This window comes from Apodemus sylvaticus, chromosome 1, assembly GCF_947179515.1.
Source record: "Apodemus sylvaticus chromosome 1, mApoSyl1.1, whole genome shotgun sequence".
Taxonomy (NCBI): Eukaryota; Metazoa; Chordata; class Mammalia; order Rodentia; family Muridae; genus Apodemus; species Apodemus sylvaticus.
The window spans coordinates 2,735,659-2,756,203 of NC_067472.1; the positions used below are offsets into that span (position 1 = coordinate 2,735,659).

At 41.6% G+C, this 20,545-nt stretch overlaps 1 protein-coding gene across 1 annotated transcript; it reads right to left on the reverse strand.

The window, feature by feature from the left end:
* Window positions 1-283: 283 nt before the first annotated feature.
* On the reverse strand, window positions 284-20,332 carry LOC127685114 (uncharacterized). Its single transcript, XM_052181941.1, has 3 exons — window positions 19,989-20,332; window positions 1,693-1,856; window positions 284-468 (listed from the first exon to the last, which is right to left on the reverse strand). The coding sequence occupies exons 1-3, from the start codon at window positions 20,330-20,332 to the stop codon at window positions 284-286; spliced, it is 693 nt and encodes a 230-aa protein (XP_052037901.1).
* Between the last annotated feature and the right edge of the window lie 213 nt (window positions 20,333-20,545).

The following is a 20,545-nucleotide window of genomic DNA, read 5'->3' on the forward strand; positions in this document are numbered from 1 at the left end:
TAGTGTCTTCACTCTCAGAAAGTAGGAAAGCTAGTTAGAGCCCTGTGGCACTTTTCCTAGGAATACAAATTTCAATCCCGTGAGCCCCGCCCTCTTTGTCTAATGGGCTCATCAAGCGCCACACATAGTAGTGTCAGCGTATAAGTTAGAGTCAGACAAGAAGAGAGACAGACACAAACACTCACATCCGAGCACTCACTGTGTGCCAACCACCATAATCAACCCACGCTCATTGTGTGCCAACCCTGTGGGAGTCACCAACAAAAGAAGCATCATAATTAACTCAGACACCCGATGAGAGCAGCACTTTGATGTGTGCAACCCTGGGCAGGGAGAGCTGGATAGCTTGGCCATAGTACAGGAGCAGGAGGGAAAGAACAGAATCAGGAACAGGAGCTCCATCATCTGTGAGCTTCTTCAGTCTCTGAAACCTCCAGATGGGAGGGAAGCTGTTTTCAGCATCTGTTCCTTTTAAAGGTAGACATCTCAAAAAAAAAAAGATTTCCTTATTACCAATTCATATCTATAAAGACAATTTCAGTTATATATCCCATATTTTAATATGAATTTAAATAAAATGCAACTGAAAGAAATGTATCTGTGAGTTGAAGTTGGTGGTGCATGCCTTTAATCCCAGCACTCAGGAGGCAGAGTCAGGTAGATTTCTTTTAAGTCTGAGGTCAGCCATAGTTATAGAGGTAGACTCTGTCTCAGAGGGGGAAAAGGTGTTAATGGCTCATGCCTTTAGAAACATATTTAGCCATCCGTGTATTGTTGTAACTATTTAATCTCAAACGGGGGTTTCTAATCTATGTTTAATCATTCAGTTCCCAGATAAAAGACACATAATCTCGATATCTATAATAGGCCTTTAAAGCACTAGAGCTGGGCAAATAGCTACCCTCTATTATATCTACTTTATGGCCAATAACCCTGAGATATGACTTGCCGTGTTCCATCTGGGCTGCTCTTCCTCCAACTGGCCAGCCCTCATGGCCAGTTCTCACTGTCTCTTGCCCTTCGGTGTCTTCCCTTTCTAGCTTATTCTCTCTCTTATCCCCTGATGGTCTCCCTCAGACCCACAGTTTGAGAACTGAAACTGTCTATCTCTCTTCAATCCAGCTATAGGCTATAGGTATCTTTATTCACCAATCAGGGATAACTTCAGGGGTGGGGGCAAGGTTACACAGTATCATTTGTGTCTGTGTAAGAATCTCCTTCTCCCTGGAGGCAACCATGGCCAGTATTTAGCATTACAATACATAGCAACAAACCAAACCTTAACAGTGTATTTGATGCGTGAAGCTAGACTAGAAATCTCTATGAGATACTGCATAGTTTCTTCGTATGTGAATTATTCTGTAACAGCACCACAGTCAGTGATTCAGGACAAGAAAACTATGCTCTATCACAGCCCAGGAGGCTTCAGATCAGAACGAAGGTGCTAGTATGGTTGCGTCCCTCCGGTGCCCTCAAGGGAATCACTTGGTTGCCTCTTCCCAGCTTCTGGTCTTTGCTGGGACTCTTGGGGCGTGGATCTCCTATTTCTTCCTCTGTTGTTATTTGGAATCCCTCCAACCCCACAGTGTGTCTTTCTCTTTCCTCCTTTCTCTTTCTCATTTGAAGAACACCCTTCATCTTGGGTAAAAAGACTACAGCTCCTCAGTATGACATCATCCTAGCTAATCATACCTGCCAATATCCCATTTGCGGCCACATCCAGGAGTGCTGGAGGTGATGAAGTCAGCACACCCTCTGTGAGGACACTCTCCTCAGAACAGACTGAAAAGTGAAGTTGTAGGAAACAATTAAGCTTTTTACTTTTTTTCCCCTGAAACGAAGCAGATTTTTCAGCACTGTAGTCAAAGCACGTTAAGTTAAAAGGGGCTTTAAACACATCACACGGAGACTGAGAGATGACTCAGTGGCTGAGCGTGTACACTGCTCTTGAAGTGGACTCAAGTTTGGTTCCTAGCACCCATGCTGGGTAGCTTGGAGCCACCCACTTATAACTCCAGCTATCAGGGAATTCAATGTCCCTGTCTCCATAGACACCTGTAGCTGTCTTTAAAATGAAAAAAAAATCATATACAATCATTCCTCATTCAGCATTTTTTGATACAGGGTCTCTCTGCGTAACCCTGGCTGTCATGGAACTCATTGGGTAGACAAGGTCGTGTTGGCCTCAAATTCACCTACCTCTGTCTCTGGAGTGCTGGAATTGAAGGTGTGTCCCACAGTTATTTTTGAATTTACACCCTGCCTCACATAGTCACTGATGAAATGATTATTTGACAGAAGAGTTTCCTTTTGGCTCTAAGGGTATATGAAAAATTCCATCAACACTTCAAGGGTCATTAAAGGTCAAAGTGTTTGGGGAAAATCGGTAGCATGTCTGGGTACAGAGAGTTTTATAACATCTGAACTCAGACCCCGGCATAGAGAATACAATGGTGTGTCAGTTGCCTTCTTCACAGCATGTCAGGCCCAGAAAACAAAAACACTTGGAAATCATAATTTCTGCTACATATGGTTCATTTGTTTATTTAATGAATACTTATTGAATAAGTAAAATATATAAGGCCAACAGGAACGTGCTGTGCTAAGGAAGAATAAGACAAAGAGTTTGCAATAAGCATGTATCAAGTTGTAGTTTCCATGACAACAAAATTTAGTGATTTTGGGTTACATGAATGAATACAAGAAAAACTAAAGACTCCTTTCTTGTTACTGATTCCTCATTTAAATTATCCACATAGGACTGGCTCAGAGGGTAAATCTTTTGCCTCCAAGCCTGGTGACTTGAGGTTCATTCCTAGAAGTCACTTGCTAGAAGGAGAGAACTGACTCCTGTGAGTTGTCCTTTGACCTTCACCTTCTGTTTATGACCTGCCCACGTGGGTGTGCTCTCTCTGTCTCTCTCTGTCTCTCTCCCTCCCCCCCCCCACACACACACATACAAGCCTTTTAAATTATTAGTAGTATTTGCTTATCTAATACATCCTTGCTAAGTAATTGACTATTTCTAAAAAGTTTTATTACACTTTTTACTCTCTGAGGGAATGGTGTCACTGCGCATGTGTGGACGCCAGAGGACAACTGTAGACCTACGTTCTCTCCTTCTAGCATGTCAGTCTCAGAGACAAAACACAGGTCATCATACTTGGCAGCCAATCTGTCTTAGCTGCAGATCTGTCTCCCTGCTCCTAAACAATTGAATCTTAATTAATTACGGAGTCTAAAGTTAAACCACATGTTGTGCTCTTATATACTTTGTTATTGCAGTTTCTACCAATGATGATTTTTAATTATTTTATGTGAATGTGATTATCTGTGAAGTCAGGATGAATTTTAAAAAGTCTCTGAATTTTTTCACAATGACACTGGATCATTTTTTAAAGTTATTGTACGTATTTACCTGTACATAAATCAGTAGGATGGGTTTTAAATTCTATTTATTTCTAAAATACTTTGCCAAGTTGCTCATTTATCAGGATAAAATTATTTCACACTTTCAATGCTTAAAATGACCTTCTTGGCCGTAGTACAACAGTATTACATTATATAATCCAGACACTGCCACTATTTTCCTTTCACAATGCCACAGACAGCTCAAAATGTTTTATCATAGTGTACATGGCTCATAAACCTTATCTTTTATTTGACATTGCAGGCCGTTGGTAATAGAATATCAAAAACTCTCAGAGAGAGCTAAAGAAAACAATTAGTTCATATTTAAATAAATAAGCACACAGACACAGGCACACACACAGAAATACACAGAGACACACAGAGTCACACAGTCACACACACAGATACACAGGCAGAGACACAGAGACACACACAAACACAGAAACACACATAGACACACACACATACAAACACAGACACACACACCGACACAGATAGACAGACACACACACACAGTCACACACAGAGACAGTCACACACACAGACACACACAGACACACACAGAGACACAAACACAAAGACACACATAGACACACACAGACATACACAAAAACACAGAGACACACAAAAACACAGACATACACACAGACATACACAAACACACACACATACAAACATAGACACACAGACAGACACACACACACACAGACACACACACATACACACCATCCATACCTAAGAATATCGAAAGTATCTCACAATTAAGTGAGTGGGATGAAAAACAAACAAACAGAAAACAAAAACAAAAACAAAACAAAGGGAATTCAATTTCTAAGACATACAGGGAAACATTGCAAAATGTTAAGATGACAAAGGAGATGGAGACTGTCTGTCAGAGTTCACAGTTCAACATCTGAAATGTCCGAATGTGTTTCCAAACCCATTTGGTAATCTCACTTTACCCTCTCGAGGCTGTAACCAGGGTGCAGCAGAAACCAACTAAGACCCCACCCAACTCATGGCTTAGCCCCTGGGGAAGACGTGCAAGGACTGTGCTTACGGATCCCAAGCTCACAAAAGAGATTCATGGAGCTATTCTTGGAGGAATTAAGAAAGCCTGAGAGCACTTGTCAGGAGAACATCCTCAAGATGATTTTATTTCGGTAATTGTTGTATTTTAAACGCTTTCGTTTCTTTTGTGATGTCTTTTTGCCTTACTTACAGATGCTATTACTCATGAAATGTGACATTTTTGTCCATGGGGCTGTAACTGCTTGTGAGACGTAATGTTCTCATCTAGGCGTAGATGAGGAGGTTTAAATTTGCTTCATGGTAAGACGATGACTCCAAAGGTCACAGAATGGGTCTCACTTCCTTTCAGTACTGCGTGATATTTTATGTAACTGACCGAACACCTTTTCTTTCTTTATTCTGTCCCAGCATTTGGTTGGCAGACTATTTGGAAGGTTTACAAGATGGACTAGCTTCTGTGTGCCTTGAGTGGCATCTATTACAGCCTTCTGGTGCACCCGAATCTGTAATGACAGATTGACTACAGACATCATTCAGCATTTATTGCAGACCTGGTGTGCAGAACTCTGACACAACAATGAGCAAAAAACGGTGATCTGTCTACACAAACCAGTCTGATGGGGACACCAAGAAACACAACACACAGACTCATTCGCTTAATGCAAACACAGTAAGTGTCCATCTCAAACGTATCAGTGTGGGGTAGGCACTTGGGGACAACACATTTAACCTCCAGCAGTTCTTCAGGCTGAGCTGGCTTGGCGTCTGCTGAGTGGAGAAAAGGCCAGTGGTATTGATTTACAGAAGGACCAGCACAAAGGCACTGGGCCCAATCATCCTGAGCCTCAGAAGACAATGCAAGGAGTTTGGATGTTATTCAAAATTTGCTGGCTGATTCTAAAGGCTTATGTGGAGAAATCATTGCATTTTAGGATGAAAAAAGGGGGACAAAAGCCTTCTGCTCCCTAAGTGGGGTGACAGCCTGTCACGGCGGACAGGATGACACACACTGACCCAGGTCTAGGGTTCCTTTTGGCTGATGTAGCCATCAGCTGTGCAGCCTTGAGAAAGCCATTGGCTCTTTCTGTTCACCTGTTTTCAGATGAGACTCAAAGGTGCAGAGTAAACAAAAAGGGTACAGCTGGAGGAGCAAAGGAGACAGAAACATTCGATACTCATAAGCAGAGATTTCAGATCATGACAAACATGGACAAGAATCATTGCAATTTACCAAAACCATTGCTTTGGCCACTTTAGTTAAAGGTTAGGGAAGAGAAAGTCCAAGGTCCGTACGAAAAATCTCTTTATATCCCTCAAAGTCAATTTTATGTTAACCTGTATATTACAGAAATCCATTGGTGTACCTATTCTGACTTTAAATGTGTGAAAATAGTCCCACGGGTATTGTAGACAGCCACTGTCCTTAGCCCACAATGCCAACACATCACTTCTGCCATACAGCTCCATCTCCATGCAGATCTACCCACATCCTATCCTGTCACCAGCTAACACCTGGCTTAGTGCAAACCACCAGGGATCCTCTGGGTCAGTTCTAACTGCACAGCACCCTGACCTACAGGAGTGTTGGTATTTTATAGCTGCTCTACCAAATCATTGCAGACTTAAGACATCCTTACCAAGGCCACTGTGTTGTGTGATACTGCAGTCCCTGAAGTCTGTCTTTGGGAGCGATATTAATTTCTTCTAGGGACTTTGGGGGATGATACATTTTCTTGTTGTGTCCACTTTGTAAAATCTGTTCACACACATTGGTCTCTGGCTTCTGCTTTGGGGACAGTAAAGTCCCTGAAGTCAATGTCCTCCACTATCCCACATCATGGGGCTTCCTTGCCATATCCTATAACTCAGTATAATCTCCTTATCTTAAAGTCCTTAGTTTATTACATTTTCAAAATCCCTTTGTCCTTGTGAAAGAAATATTATATACTTGATTTGGGAGAATTGAGTATAGATACCTTCTGGATCATTATTTTCTCTCTATAGTAGTTGTATATTTAACCATCACACTACAGTACATGCAGTAAGATACTCAAGTCCTCATAAAAATGTGTCACAATCAAAAGGGGAAATATGAAATAACATACCATAAGCTTTACAGAAAAACCTAAGAGTAAATCTCTACATGTCTCAAGAGCTTCCTGAGGAGTAAACCCATACGTGTCTCAAGAGCTTCCTGGAGCACCACAGACTTTGAGCTATCTCTTCTTAGTTGGTAGGTAATGATACGAAAAATAAGAAGAGAGAGAGAAAGAGAGAGAGAGAGAGAGAGAGAGAGAGAGAGAGAGGAGAGTTGAGGAAAAGAGGGGTTGTCTATCTCACTGCCAAGGTCCAAATTTCTGGTGAGGGCTCATAAGAGGAGCAGGATGGAGGGGGGACCCTCCAGTTGGTAGAGCCTCATGAGGCTCCATATGTTGCTGTAAATGTAACCAGCAACTCTTCTACACCCAGTCATCACCCCCTCACAGGAGTTACTGAAGGAGAACAGCCCAGAGAAGATAAGCAGTGGAAGATACTGACACTCCGAATGCATGCAGTGATTCAATGCCCCTGGGACTGGCTGAAGAGCTTTGGGGAAATGTTAAGATGTGTAAGCGATAGCTAATCTCCCGTGCTTTATCTTCTCTTGAGTGGCAGGGGCCATATCTAACGATCTTCGTGGGTCAGACAGTGACTTGTACACAATGAGAGTGAATGTCCTCAAATAGAACCAGGAGCTGTAGTCCAGTGCTAGGCCGGACCCATGGATCCTAGGCACTGACTGCAGCCTCCAGAAGGGTTGGGTAAGTAGTAGGTGTTCAACCACTTGGTGTTTAATGAGGAAAGAGAAATGGAATAAAGGAAACATATGCATTAGGAGACAACAGTCTCTACTGAAAACGACGAGCATTTAAATATTCTTTTCAGTAACAAGAGAAGTCTGGAAATCAATACTCAACTCAGCATATTAGTGTTTTTATAACCCTATCAATGCCTAAATGGGAAAATGATTTTAAAGGCCTATATTCTGATCTATGTACAGAGTCACAAGATTTGTCAAACAAAAATATACCCTGTTCGATTAAACTTGAATGTCTGACAAACAGTAAATGATGTTTCAGTTTGTGTTTCAAATATGGCATGGCAATAAATCTTTAAAGATACATTGTACTTTAGGTAAATTATGACTGACTAAAGCTATCCCATTGGACTTACTTAGGATATCAAGAGAGGTATGTTCATGAGATAAATATGCTCCAAAGAGAGCTAGAGGCTGCCGCAACAGTGTTGCACAGGTCATATTAAATGTGGTTTTCTTTCTGGGTCCCAGAGACCACAGTGAAGAGTGAAATTCATCTCCTTGTGCTTTCTGGGGAGCTATCAGCAAGCAGGAATCAGCAGGGATGAAATGGGAAGGGACGGTCGGTGAGACTGGTAAGACTGGTAAGAGCTGCCACATCTCTGCTTCTTGACTCACAGCCTTAGAAAGGGCGTGGCATTGCTGTAGGATCATTTGTGTCTGATCCCAAGAATATCTGTTCCCTTCCCCTCCCCACCCCCATACACACAAGAGGCATTTGCATGCTACCTGCCTGGTAGTCCTGAAAATACCAGATGGTGCTTAGGAACAAAGCAGACCTGTTACCATAGAAACTAGATGCTACCCCAGCTCCTTGCAACTGCCATCTTTTTTTAAAATTTGTTTTTTTTTTTTTTAATTTCCAGCCTTTTGCAGAGGTGTTCTGATAGGAAACAATACTGATTAAAATACACAGATTCTCCCCAGCCAGCCACACACACACACACACACACACACACACACACGCACACGCACACGCACACGCACACGCACACGCACACGCGCGCGCGCACGCGCCCTCACCAACCAACCCTCGAATATGCCCAGTAGTACTCTTAGGTTCATAAGGCAATGGAGAAATGACTTGATTTCCAGCTCTTCTGATCAGAGTATGAGTGGAAAGCCCGTGCTTTGACATCACCTATTCCCTGAAGCAACAGTGACTTATGTGTCCTCTCCCTGAATTAAACAATCCTTTGTAGCACGGGAGTCTCAGTTTTGACATTCCTGGAAGTGTGACTTGAATGTTTGTAATTACTGCAAGGTCTCAGCAGGAGAGATCCTGACCTCCTGTTACCTCAGTTTGCCTCAGTAGCTAGTGGAATGCTGAGCACTCAGGAGGACTGAGGTTCCATTTTGGAAAAAGCTTTGTTGGCCACAAGCCCTTACCACTGCCTTGCTTCTTCACCAATGGGGTCTGTTGTGTTAGAAGGACCCTCGGACAGATCACACTAGGCCAGCACAGCTACACAAGAAGTTTTTTGGGGGGAGACGGGGAGGATAAGAGGAAGAAGGGGGCAACGAAGAAGAAAGGGCAAAGGGCCAGGGGTCTATACCTTTTATTTGGGCCATGACAATCAAACACACTATGGTAGGCAGGTGAAGCATATGCTGGGAATGTGTGGCAGTTGCCATGACAACCGACATGCAGAGGTCCTTGTTGCCCAAGAGTGACATCATCACTGGATTCTGAGGCTGTAGACTGCTTCTGATGCCAACAGGGTCCTCATGGGAGTAGTGCTGTGGAGACGGTCCTCAATGTAGATAGCCCACAATATCAATAAACTGTTGGGCCCCAGTTAGGCCTTAGTGCCTTGAAGCTATGGCTTAAATACCGTGTTTAGCCACAAAGGGCTATTAGAATAGAAGCACTGGGGGGTAATGGTCCCTGCATCTGCAAACTCACAAATGCATTTTGACTTCAAGTACCATACACAAATCCTCTTGTAGCTCAAGAGGTCAGAAGTCCAAAACCAGTTCCACTGGGATGGTAGGATAGCTCCGGGGCTACAGATACAGCTCACAAGTAGAGTATTTACAAAGCACCTGTGAGGTCCTTGATACAACCTCTAGCACAGCAAAGAAACAAAGGAAGATGGAGGTCAGGAGGGGAGAGGGAGAGGATAAACATTCAGGGAAGCTTGCTCTTTGTGGAGCAGAACCAGTCTTTTCCCACTTCCCAGACCCGTCTATGTTTACTGCATCATATTCAAAGTCAGCAGGACGGTATCTTTGCTTCCACTGTTACTTTAAGTTCCCTTCATGTCTCCTTCTAACAGGAACACGTTGCTTATATTTAGAGTCCTCTGAGGTACTACAGAATGACCTTCTCATCCCAGAATCCTTTGTCCTATCTGTAACATCCTTTATGCTGTATAAGGTAGTAGGACATCCATCCACAAGTTCCAAGGATTGTAAGAGAAGTATCATGGGAAGTCATTATTTACCCTGTACCTCTTCCAAACTCCGTAGTCATATGATCTATAATGCTTCTCAAGAATGAAGGTGGCCAAGCATTGCATGAGATTTAACCTATCACAGTGTATAGGTAGTCTGGGGTTCCCTGTTTGAAAATCTATTGAAAACCCCCTAAGCTTGTGAAGTAATGATTTGATAGCATGACCAAGGTCAAAGCTTTATGTGTGGGGGTGGGACTTTCATTCAGAAGCTTGGAGGGTTTCACCATTATTATCAGAGAATCACAACACTCTCATAGGAGAGTGTTGGTAAAACCCAATGGCAGCCCTTTAGTCACAGGAAGTGCGTGTTCCTACATCTGTCTTCAGTCATCCGGTGTTTCCTCTCACTAACCACCCCAGAGTGTCCTGTCCTCTGCCTTTCAAAAGGATTCCACACTGTTCCCTCAGCTCTACAAGTTGCCTGTTTTTTCTACTTCAGGAAAAATGGCTGTGGCAGAGGGGAAAACCCATATTGTATCTTTAGAAAAACTGTAAATATTTCATCGTTTCTTACTAAACATACATTATTAACTGTGTAATGTAAATATTTAATGTCCTGCAACTGGCAATTTTGGGATATATTGGTATGTTTGGAGAATTGTGGTTCAGTTAAAAACCCTACCCCATACACCCAGCTCATATTTAAGTTACACAACTCTTTAAAAAGCATTTAACTCTCAGAATTAAGGGAGTAATCGGAATCTGTTTGTCCAAAATAGCCTTAAGGACCATATTCAAGACCTGAGACTGCACATTTGTAATAGAAGAGAAGGTTTAGGGGTCTGTGGTGGCTCGGGGCTTTGTCTTCACCTGGAGGAAAGCATGATGCATTTACCAAGACTCAAGTGGCTCTAATTTCATCTAGGATGCAGAAGGGGCAGCTCATAAGACTGCACAGAATCCAGTTGGAAGTAGAGTGAGTTTTATCACATACAGAAAGCAGGAAGAGAAATCATCCCCACTTTAGGATAAGTATTTGAGATTGTACATTGGACAAGAAAACCATTTCAATAACTAAAGTGGTTCCATACCAGAACATTTTAACTGGGTTTTTAGATATAAGCCTAAATTGTTTGGAGATTTTTTTTCCTGTTTTAATTCCAATGACTCTTCAATATAGAGGTCGTAGAAGCTGCCACTGTTCTAAATTACAGCCCATTTCAGAGGTTGGCGGTGATCCAGGAGGTTGCATTATTCCAAATTGCCTGTCAAAAACTGTCAAAACACTGCCATTATCAAAAAGCAGTCCTTTAAATAATTTTCTCACTTTTCCCTGAAACTTTACTGGCATCAAGCCTTGATAGCATCCCTTATAGGCATGGGGAGTGAAGCCTTTCAAATGAGAAGCAACAAAAAGCAAAAAAAAAAAAAAAAAAAAAAAAAAAAAAAAAAAAAAAAAGAATCTAAGTACCCAACAATAACATACAAAATTCCAGGCAGAAAATTAAGTCCAATCTGTAAATTCTGCTTTCCCCTAAAGCAATAACTATTGCTAATATACATGTGAAAAAGTAGCCAGAGAATGAACAAATCGTGATTGTCAACAGTATGAAAAATTGTGTTTCTCCAAAAAAAAAAAAAAAAAAAAGTGAGCTAACCAGACAAATAATACCTGAGGTTATCTTATATTCAATGTGTAATGAAAAAACAACAGTCTTTTATGTATCATTAGGTCTCTTCCCTTCTATTCATAATTGACAACTGCCTGATTTATCAAAGAGTGACTCACAAATTTGAACCCTAATCCAATAGTCTATAACACTAGCCTTATTAATGTATATTTGACAAATAAAAATAGTTCCTAGGTAATGGGAACAACATGATGGTTTATGTGCATACATATCATGAAATGATTACCACAACAAGCTAATTAATATGGCTACCACACCATAACTTTTTCTCTTTTCCTGCTAAAAACCTTGTAACTACCTTCTCAACATCGATGTGCATGATGTAGCACTGTTAACCCCAGTCCAAGAGCTGTGAGTCAGATGTTGAGAACTTATGTGTCCTGGGTGACTGTGCTCTCTGACCAGCAGCTCCTGATTCACATTCCTCATCCCTACACAGCAGGTCTACTCTCTGTTCCCTGGCTGCTTTGGAGTCTGCACATAAATGGTGTAATGCACATAATCTCTGTCAGGATTATTCCATCCATCATTTCCTCAGGTTCCTGCATATTGACACAAATGGTAGCTCGTTTTTCTCTCTCCATTAACTGGGGCTCATAGATGGTGCTAGGACTGCTGGCTAGTGAGCCCCAGTGACCCTCCTGCCTCTGCCTACCCTGTGCGAAGATTTAGCATGTGCCACCATGCACAGTGGGTTTATGTGGTTCTGGTAGGTGAACTTGGATCCCTGTGCTTGTGTGGTCAGGACTTCATCAACAGAGCCAGCACCGCAGGCCCTGTTCATGTATCTTGATTCATGTGAATGATGTTTCAATGAACACATTGAAAATTTGTGCAGCCTTTACAAAAAGCAGTACGGCTATCCTTCAAGAAATTTAAAATATAACTACATGTTCAGCCATTTCTGGGATATCCCCTCAAGCAGATGACCTCATTCCTTGTTCTCTTTAGACACATGATATTGCTCTTTAGCTTGGAAGCCCTCTCTGTTATCTTTCTCTTTCATTTAGGACTCGACTCTGGGACTCTACTTCTGTGTTAGAATACCCTACCTATCACAGAGAACTCCTTGCTGCCCACAGCTTTTAGATATAGAACCTGGTATTAAGACTTCCATTCTAACAAAGAATTTCAGCAACCATTCCACTGAAGACCGTTTATCTTCCAAACAGTATGAGATGACAAAATATTTTAGAGAGACTGCACTTATTTTGAGACATTACAATTCAAGCAGCGAATTAGGAAATCAGGAGAGTAATTCAGTCCTACAATCTCCGTGACAGTCTTATTTGTCAACAACTCGTTTTCAGAAGAAAATAGAACTCAAAATGCACAGCTTTAAAATTCAGAGGAAGAGACACATAGAAACAGTTCTTCACATGATCAGTAGTATATTACAGGGAAAATGTAATGTGCAGGTGAATTCCTTTAGCAGAAAGACAATGCTTTGAACAAATGTAGCAGAAAGATACTTCCAAATGAATGTGCAGTTTCTGAGGATAACAGTAATATATGTAACGGTGCTTGATCTCATTAGCAGGCAGCTCAAACTCTTCAACTACCATAAAACACAAATCGCAATCAGCACATTCCCAGAGCCATATATCTGCCTGACCCGACTTCTGCTCTGCAGATAACAATTTCATTTTATTCCATACAAAAAAGTTCTCATCATCTCTAAATTATGCAAGAAGGGCTCCAGAAAGTTCTTGTCTAGTTTCCACATTGTATGTTGGTATGTGTTCTACAGCTTGGGAAACACTCCTTTAAAAATCACTGACAAGCTGTAATTAATTGTGTAACTAATTGCAATGATGACAGCTCCCAAGACCTTCCTGTAGAGGATGCAGAATTCCAGGAAGCCTTTCCCATACAACACGTGAGGGAGTTCAGTTGGTGCTTTATTATCCTGTGTTTTGGGATGTGTCTACCTAAGGGATTTGAACTTCAGAAAGGTTCTATCTTTAAAGAAGTGGATTTTTGAATTTGTGGCCTAAGGAACACTCATTCATCTTCAAGGGCTTCCCATGCCTTCTGTAGAAAATACAAGCAAAGATTCCATGCAGAAAATAGGTAGGAAACTGCATCATCACTGCACCTCTGGGAGACTTGCAATGTGTATCAGTTCATTAACAGTTCTGAGATGGTGGAGAAGCAAAGAAATCTGGTTCGTTTAATTTAATATAATGTTCCCAGTTTATTAGGCCAAGAAGCCCTTTTCATTTATGAGACATATTTAACTATGTTAGAGTCAACAATGCTCAGCAAATACAATTTGTGTCTTAAATCCTACTATGGACTTCTGTTTGGGCAGTTATGGAGCTCTTGATAACAGATCATTCCGTTTCCCTACAGCCAAGATCACAGACGGGTGTGATCCCAGCCTAGCATCCTGATAAACTGAGGGTCACTTGGGGGACAGGGTATGAGTGTCAAATCTGTGGCTATGGTGTGCAGAGTGACAAAGTTAGGCTTAGATTCACCAGTCCTTGCTTGCTTTGTTATTTGTTTAATCTGAGTAGAAAGTATATAGTTTCTTTGTTCACTGAGAGAAGTGATGTGAAAACTTAGATAGAACCAAAGACCATGCACAAATCTGACTCAAGAAATCAGTATTTAATTATGGTGTAAGTGTGTAGGAGAAATGGATTTTTATTGTGTGTAGTCCTGTTTGTTTGATTTCATGAAATCTAATATCTAGTATGATTTTTCTGGTTAAATACTATTCTCTCCTTTTTCATAATAGTGGAAATTATGGCATGGTTTGTTATTCCAGCTAAATATTGTTATTCCAGATAAGTATTGCTTTTATTCTAAACCTAATTGTTTTTCAGATTGAAGTAATCAGAAGAATCTATGGATTCAACTCTTTCAGTGCATGTTGGTCAGCACACCCATTAAGATATATATATATATATATATATATATATATCTTAATGGGTGTCACAGTCATGTGATATGTCTCTAATGTGACAGTGGATGCAATACTCCCTCTCAAACATTTAGCTTTAGTGATATATTTAAACAGTCACATATATCCTATCTGCATACACCAAACCCAACACTGTTGATCAAGAGGCACTTGCAAACAGGAACCAAGTGTGGCAGTTCCTGGGGAGGTCCGGTCAGTAACTGACCAAAGCAGAGGCAGGTGCTTGGAGCCAACCATCCAATTGAACTTAGGGAATCTGGTGGGGAGCTGGCAGAAGGACTGGAGGAGTGGAGGAGGATTACAACCCCAGTGGAAGAACAACATAGGCTGACCACCCAGTTCTCCCAGAGACAAGACCACCAACTAAGAAGTGTACTTAAAGGGATATTTGGCTCCAGATACATATGTAGCAGAGGATGGCCTTGCCTGACAGCAATGGTTTGATGCCCCAGAGTAGGGGAATGCTGGACCAGTGGGGTGGAAGATTGTGGGTGGGTAGGGGAGCACTCTCATACAGGCAAGTGGAGGGGAGGGCAGATGTGGGATCGTGGGGTTGCGAAGGGGTAACCAGGCAGTGGGATATCATTTGAGATGTAAATGAATAGAATGATTAATAATAATAAAAGAAAAAATTAAATAGTCACAGTGTTTCTTGTATATTGAATGAAATATATTAACAACCTATTAAAATATTTAACTAGAAAAATAAGATACAGTAAAGTCTAGTCACTATACAGGTAACCAGAAATTCTCTCATGACTTCTGTTTCCACTTGAGTTCTTCTTTTGAAAAATATTTTATCTCCTTTTAAAGAAATCAGTTTGAAAATCAATATCCCAACAGGCAGGGATACATTTTAAAGAGATGCAATACTGAATTATGTATCCTTTTAAACATGATATAAAGGGAATATTTATATTACTTTCTTAAACTACATATGTTATTCATTCTATAGTGCCTATGCTTCTGTCTAATGGAGAGAATACACAGTTCAAGGCAAAGGTGGAACTTCAGCACAGTGACATGATGCTCAGAGAAGTGTAATTCTCTCCCCACATCAAGGAAACTTGTTTGCAACAGACAGAGACCATAACAGCATACCATGGTCTGCCAACATGCAGAGCAATGGAACCCAGTCCCAATGGATACATCTGCAAAGCATTGTCACACCTGGAATTCACAGATCATTGAGGAACTTTACAGGGGGTTTGCTGTGAGACTGTGTCTCTCAGAAATGTTAAAAGCCACACCCATACAACCTCACATATATAGGTATACATATATACATACAACAGTAAATTAAAAAAGAGATCACGAATTTGAAAGAGACCAACAAAGGGAATGTGGGAGGGATGGTTTGGAGAGGGAAAGGGGAAGAAATAAATGATACAATTACACAAGTGTATACAATGATGCAATTATACTCTTGAAAAATCACAAGAAATAATTTTTAATAAAGTACTTGCTTCAGCAGCACATGTACTGCAACTCACATGATACAGAGACACATCGATGGGGTACAAGGTAACATGATATATGTGAAATGTGTGGGAGATGGGGAACATAGCTCAGCCAGTAGCTTTCCTAGCATGCACAGATCCCTAGACTCCATTCCTACTATCACAAAAACTGGATGCAGTGGGATACTGTCTGTAATCCCAGGACCCAGAAGGTGGAGGTAGAAAGCTCAGAAGTTCAAGTGCCACCACAGTGGGCAGAACTCTTCTCATTCAAATGAGAAGAGTTCCCATAGACTCATTTATCTGAATCCTTGGTTCCTAGTTGGTGGAACTGTTTGGGAGAGATTAAAAAGTCTGTCCTTGTTGGAGGAGGTGTGTTACTGGGGGTATGGGGAACTTTGAGGTTTCAAAAGCAAACCCTGTCTCAATTTCTTTATGCTTCCATCTTGTGGATCAGATGTAAGCTCTCCAATGTCTGGCCTCTCCACCTGTCTGCTTGCATGCTTCCTGTTATGATGGTCATAGACTCACTCTCTGGAACTGTAAGCAAAGTCCCCGTTAAATGCTTTATGTTATAAACTACTTTTAGACATGGTGTTTTGTTGCAGCAATATTAACCCTAACTAGATAGAAGTTGGTACCAGGAGTGGGGTGTTGCTGTAACAGGCCCTGGGCATGCTGTTTGGAGGAATGTGGAAGACTTTGGGTCTTTGGAGTAAAGAAGTGTTTGAATTCAGTTAATGGGGCTTAACAAGCCACTGTTGTAGAAGCTTGGAAGAGAGTAGTGCTGAGAGCAAAGTGACCCAGCTCTAGAGGTTTCAAAGGGGAAGAAACCACTCTTGTGATATTTCTGCAAAGAGCATGGCTGCTCTGTGCACTTGTCCTATGAATGTGCCTGATGCAAAATTGAGAGTTCTGGACTAAGATCCCTGGTTGAAAAGATTTCAAGACAACCAAATACTGTTCATGTGGTTTTTAATGATTATTCTTATGTATATCTATAATGAAGAGAAGCAAGCAGGGGAAAGCAAAATATAAAACACAATCTAAAGAAAAAAAAAAGGCATGCTGAGAAACTTAATGGTGAAGCCAAAGCTTGAGGCCAAAGAAATGAGAAATTCAAGGAATAGCTTAAGGAGAAATGGAATAGAGGGAGTGGTATCCTCAGAGCAAGACCTTACCCAGCTAAGCATCCAACAAAACAGGTTCAACAAAGAGAACCATAAATAAGTCAAACTGTATGTAAATGTAATGCAAGGGGGACAGATTCTATCCTGTGCAAGCAAAACATGGCAGCTTCAGTCCTGTGGTTCTGGCTTTATAGTCAAGGATATAGATGTAAAGGGGTTGTGGAGTCATTCTTTGTGGTTAAGAAAAGCCTCTGAGGCTAGACATGTGACACAGGAGACCTGAAGAGGTCATTGTGTAAGTCTATGAAGATGAAGCCTGGATTGCATTGGAGACCCCAAGATGTTGGAGATGCCAGAGATATGGGACACCTGCCAACGAGAGCTGCAGAGTGTGGAAATAGCCAGAGAGAGAGAGAGAGAGAGAGAGAGAGAGAGAGAGAGAGAGAGAGAGCTATGTTACAGTCAAGAAAGCTGGAGTGAGAGATCTGAAGAGCGCTTTGACATTAGATACTGAGCTGCACAACAACAACAACATCCTGAATGTAGTTTTCCCAGTCTCCTCCCTTCCCTCCCTCTCCTCCAAGTCACTTCTCCCTACCTCCCCCCTGATACCTTCCGCCATCTTACACCTCCTCCATTTCTCTTCGGAAAAGGGCAGGTCTCCCAGGAATATCAACCAAACATGGTATATCAAATTGCAGTAAGACTAGTAAGGCTGGAAGAGGCAAGCCAGTATGAGGAAAAGGGTTGCAAAAGCCGGCAAAAGAGTCAGAAGCTGCCTGACTGCTCCCACTGGTGAGAGTCTCACAAGAAGACCAAGCTATGAGGTCCCATTTGTCTATTCTTGATCTTAGAGCATAAGCTATTGGTGTTCTATTCAGGAACTTTCCCCCTGTGCCCATGTCCTCAAGGGTCTTCCCCAGTTTCTTTTCTATTAGTTTCAGTGTGTCAGGTTTTATGTGGAGGTCCTTGATCCATTTGGAGTTGAGCTTAGTACAAGGAGACAAGGATGGATCAATTTCCATTCTTCTGCATGCTGACCTCCAATTGAACCAGCACCATTTATTGAAAAGGCTATATTTTTTTTTCCACTGGATGGTTTCAGCTCCTTTGTCAAGATCAAGTGGCCAAAGGTGTGTGGGTTCATTTCTGGGTCTTCAATCCTATTCCATTGATCCACTTGCCTGACATTGTACTAATACCATGCAGTTTTTATCACTATTGCTCTGTAGTAAAGTTTGAGGTGTAGGATACTGAATCCCCAGAAGTTCTTTTACTGTTGAGAATAGTTTTAGCTATCCTGGGTTTTTGTTATTCCAGATGAATTTGAGAATTGCTCTTTCTAGCTCTATGAAGAACTGAGTTGGGATTTTGATGGGGATTGCATTGATTCTGTAGATTGCCTTTGGCAAGATGGCCATTTTAACTATATTAATTCTGCCAATACACGAGCATGGAAGATTTTTCCATTTTCTGAGATCTTCTTTGATTTCGTTCTTCAGAGATCTGAAGTTTTTGTCATCTAGGTCTTTTACTTGTTTGGTTAGAGTCACACCAAGATACTTTATAGTTTCTGTAAGGTAAAGGACACTGTCAAAAGGACAAAACGTCAACCAACAGATTGGGAAAGGATCTTCACCAACCCTAAATCTGACAAAGGGCTAATATCTAATATATACAAAGAACTCAAGAAAGTAGAACCCAGAGAACCAAATTACCCCATTAAAAAATGGGGTACAGAGCTAAAGAAAGAATTTTCACATGAAGAACTTTGGATGGCTGAGAAGCACCTTAAGAAATGTTCAACATCATTAATCATTAGGGAAATGCAAATCAAAACAACCCTGAGATTTCACCTCACACCAGTCAGAATAGCTAAGGTCAAAAACTCAGGAGACAGCAGGTGTTGGCGAGGATGTAGAGAAAGAGGAACACTCCTCCACTGCTGGTGGGATTGTAAGATGGTACAACCACTTTGGAAATCAGTCTGGCGGTTCCTCAGAAAACTCATGACACTTCCAGAGGAAGTGCTCTACCACTGCTATACCACTCCTGGGCATATACCCAGAGGATTCCCCAGCATGCAATAAGGACACATGCTCCACTATGTTCATAGCAGCCCTATTTGTAGTAGCCAGAAGCTGGAAAGAACCCAAGTGTCCCTCAATGGAGGAATGGATAAAAAATATGGTATATTTACACAATGGAGTACTATTCAGCCATTAGAAACAATGAATTCATGAAATTCTTAGATAAATGGATGGAGCTGGAGAACATCATACTAAGTGAGGTAACCCAGTCTCAAAAGATCACTCATGGTATGCAGTCACTGATAAGTTGATATTAGCCTAGAAACTTTGAATACCCAAGACATAATCCACATATTAAATGATGTCCAAGAAGAACGGAGGAGTGGCCCCTGGTTCTGGAAAGACTTGGTGCAGCAGTGTCGGGGAATACCAGAACAGGGAAGTGGGAAGGGGTAGATGGGGGAACAGGGGGAGGGAAGAGGGCTTATGGGACTTTTGGGGAGTGGGGAGCCAGAAAAGGGGAAATCATTTGAAATGTAAATAAAGAATCTACCGAATTAAAAATAAATAAATAAATAAATAAATAAATAAATAAATACCAAGCTATACAACTATAACATAAGTGCAGACGGCCTACGTCAGCCCCGTGCAGGCTCTCTGGTTGTTGGTTCAGTCTTTATGAGCCTCTGTGAGCCCAGGTTAGTTGATTTGGTTTTCTTGTGGTGTCCTTGACCCCTCTGGCTCCTACAATCCTTCCTCCCTCTGTTCTAGATGATTCTCTGAGCTCTGCCTAGTGTTTGGCTGTGGGTCTCTGGATCTGCTCCCATCAGTTGCTGATGACGATTGGAACATGTGATGCAGAACTTGAAGTGTGCCCTGCTGGGTTTTCGGGTTTGCTTTGGTCCAGTGTTTCCTCACTGTGCTCCCTTCCTTTTGGAACAGTAATGTATATTCTGTGCTATTATATGTTGGAAGTATGCAATCTGCTTTTTTTTTCCAAAAGGAGCTCTGGCAAAGTTTTATTAAAGGAAAACTTTCTTGTGTACCTCTCACCAGTGTGTTCTGGCGTGCTTCTAATAATATCAGAATCACATGGGTCAGTGACAGCCAGTGTGCATACTCTATAGAATTTTCTACTCGCTGTGCCCAGTTCAATGTTATCGCCACTGTGGTGATGGACACCAGTTTTAGGCAACATGGCATAGTACTCTATTTCAGATTTCCTCAAAGCTGGGCAGTTATTGGCAAGGATAGCCAACTTCGCTTTGCCTTGTCTGATCATCATTAGAGTCCTCTTATACCCCAGCACGTACTTTCCACTTTTCATAACAAGCTGGGGCCTAGAGTTGATTGACTCCAGAGACTTTTTCATCTTCTTTGCAGCCACCATCTTCCTGCCTTAGTTGTGGGACAACCCCCAACCAAGATCCGCCACCAAGATGGCCTAGAATGAGAAAAGGAAGGAGTTCCCACAACGCAGCGCTGCGATCTACATTTTTAAATTTTATTTTACAGGGTATGATAGTTGAGAAATTGTCTTGAGTCTCAGAACAGACTTTGGGCCTTGAAACAATGTGAAGACTGTGAAAGACAACTATGGGGT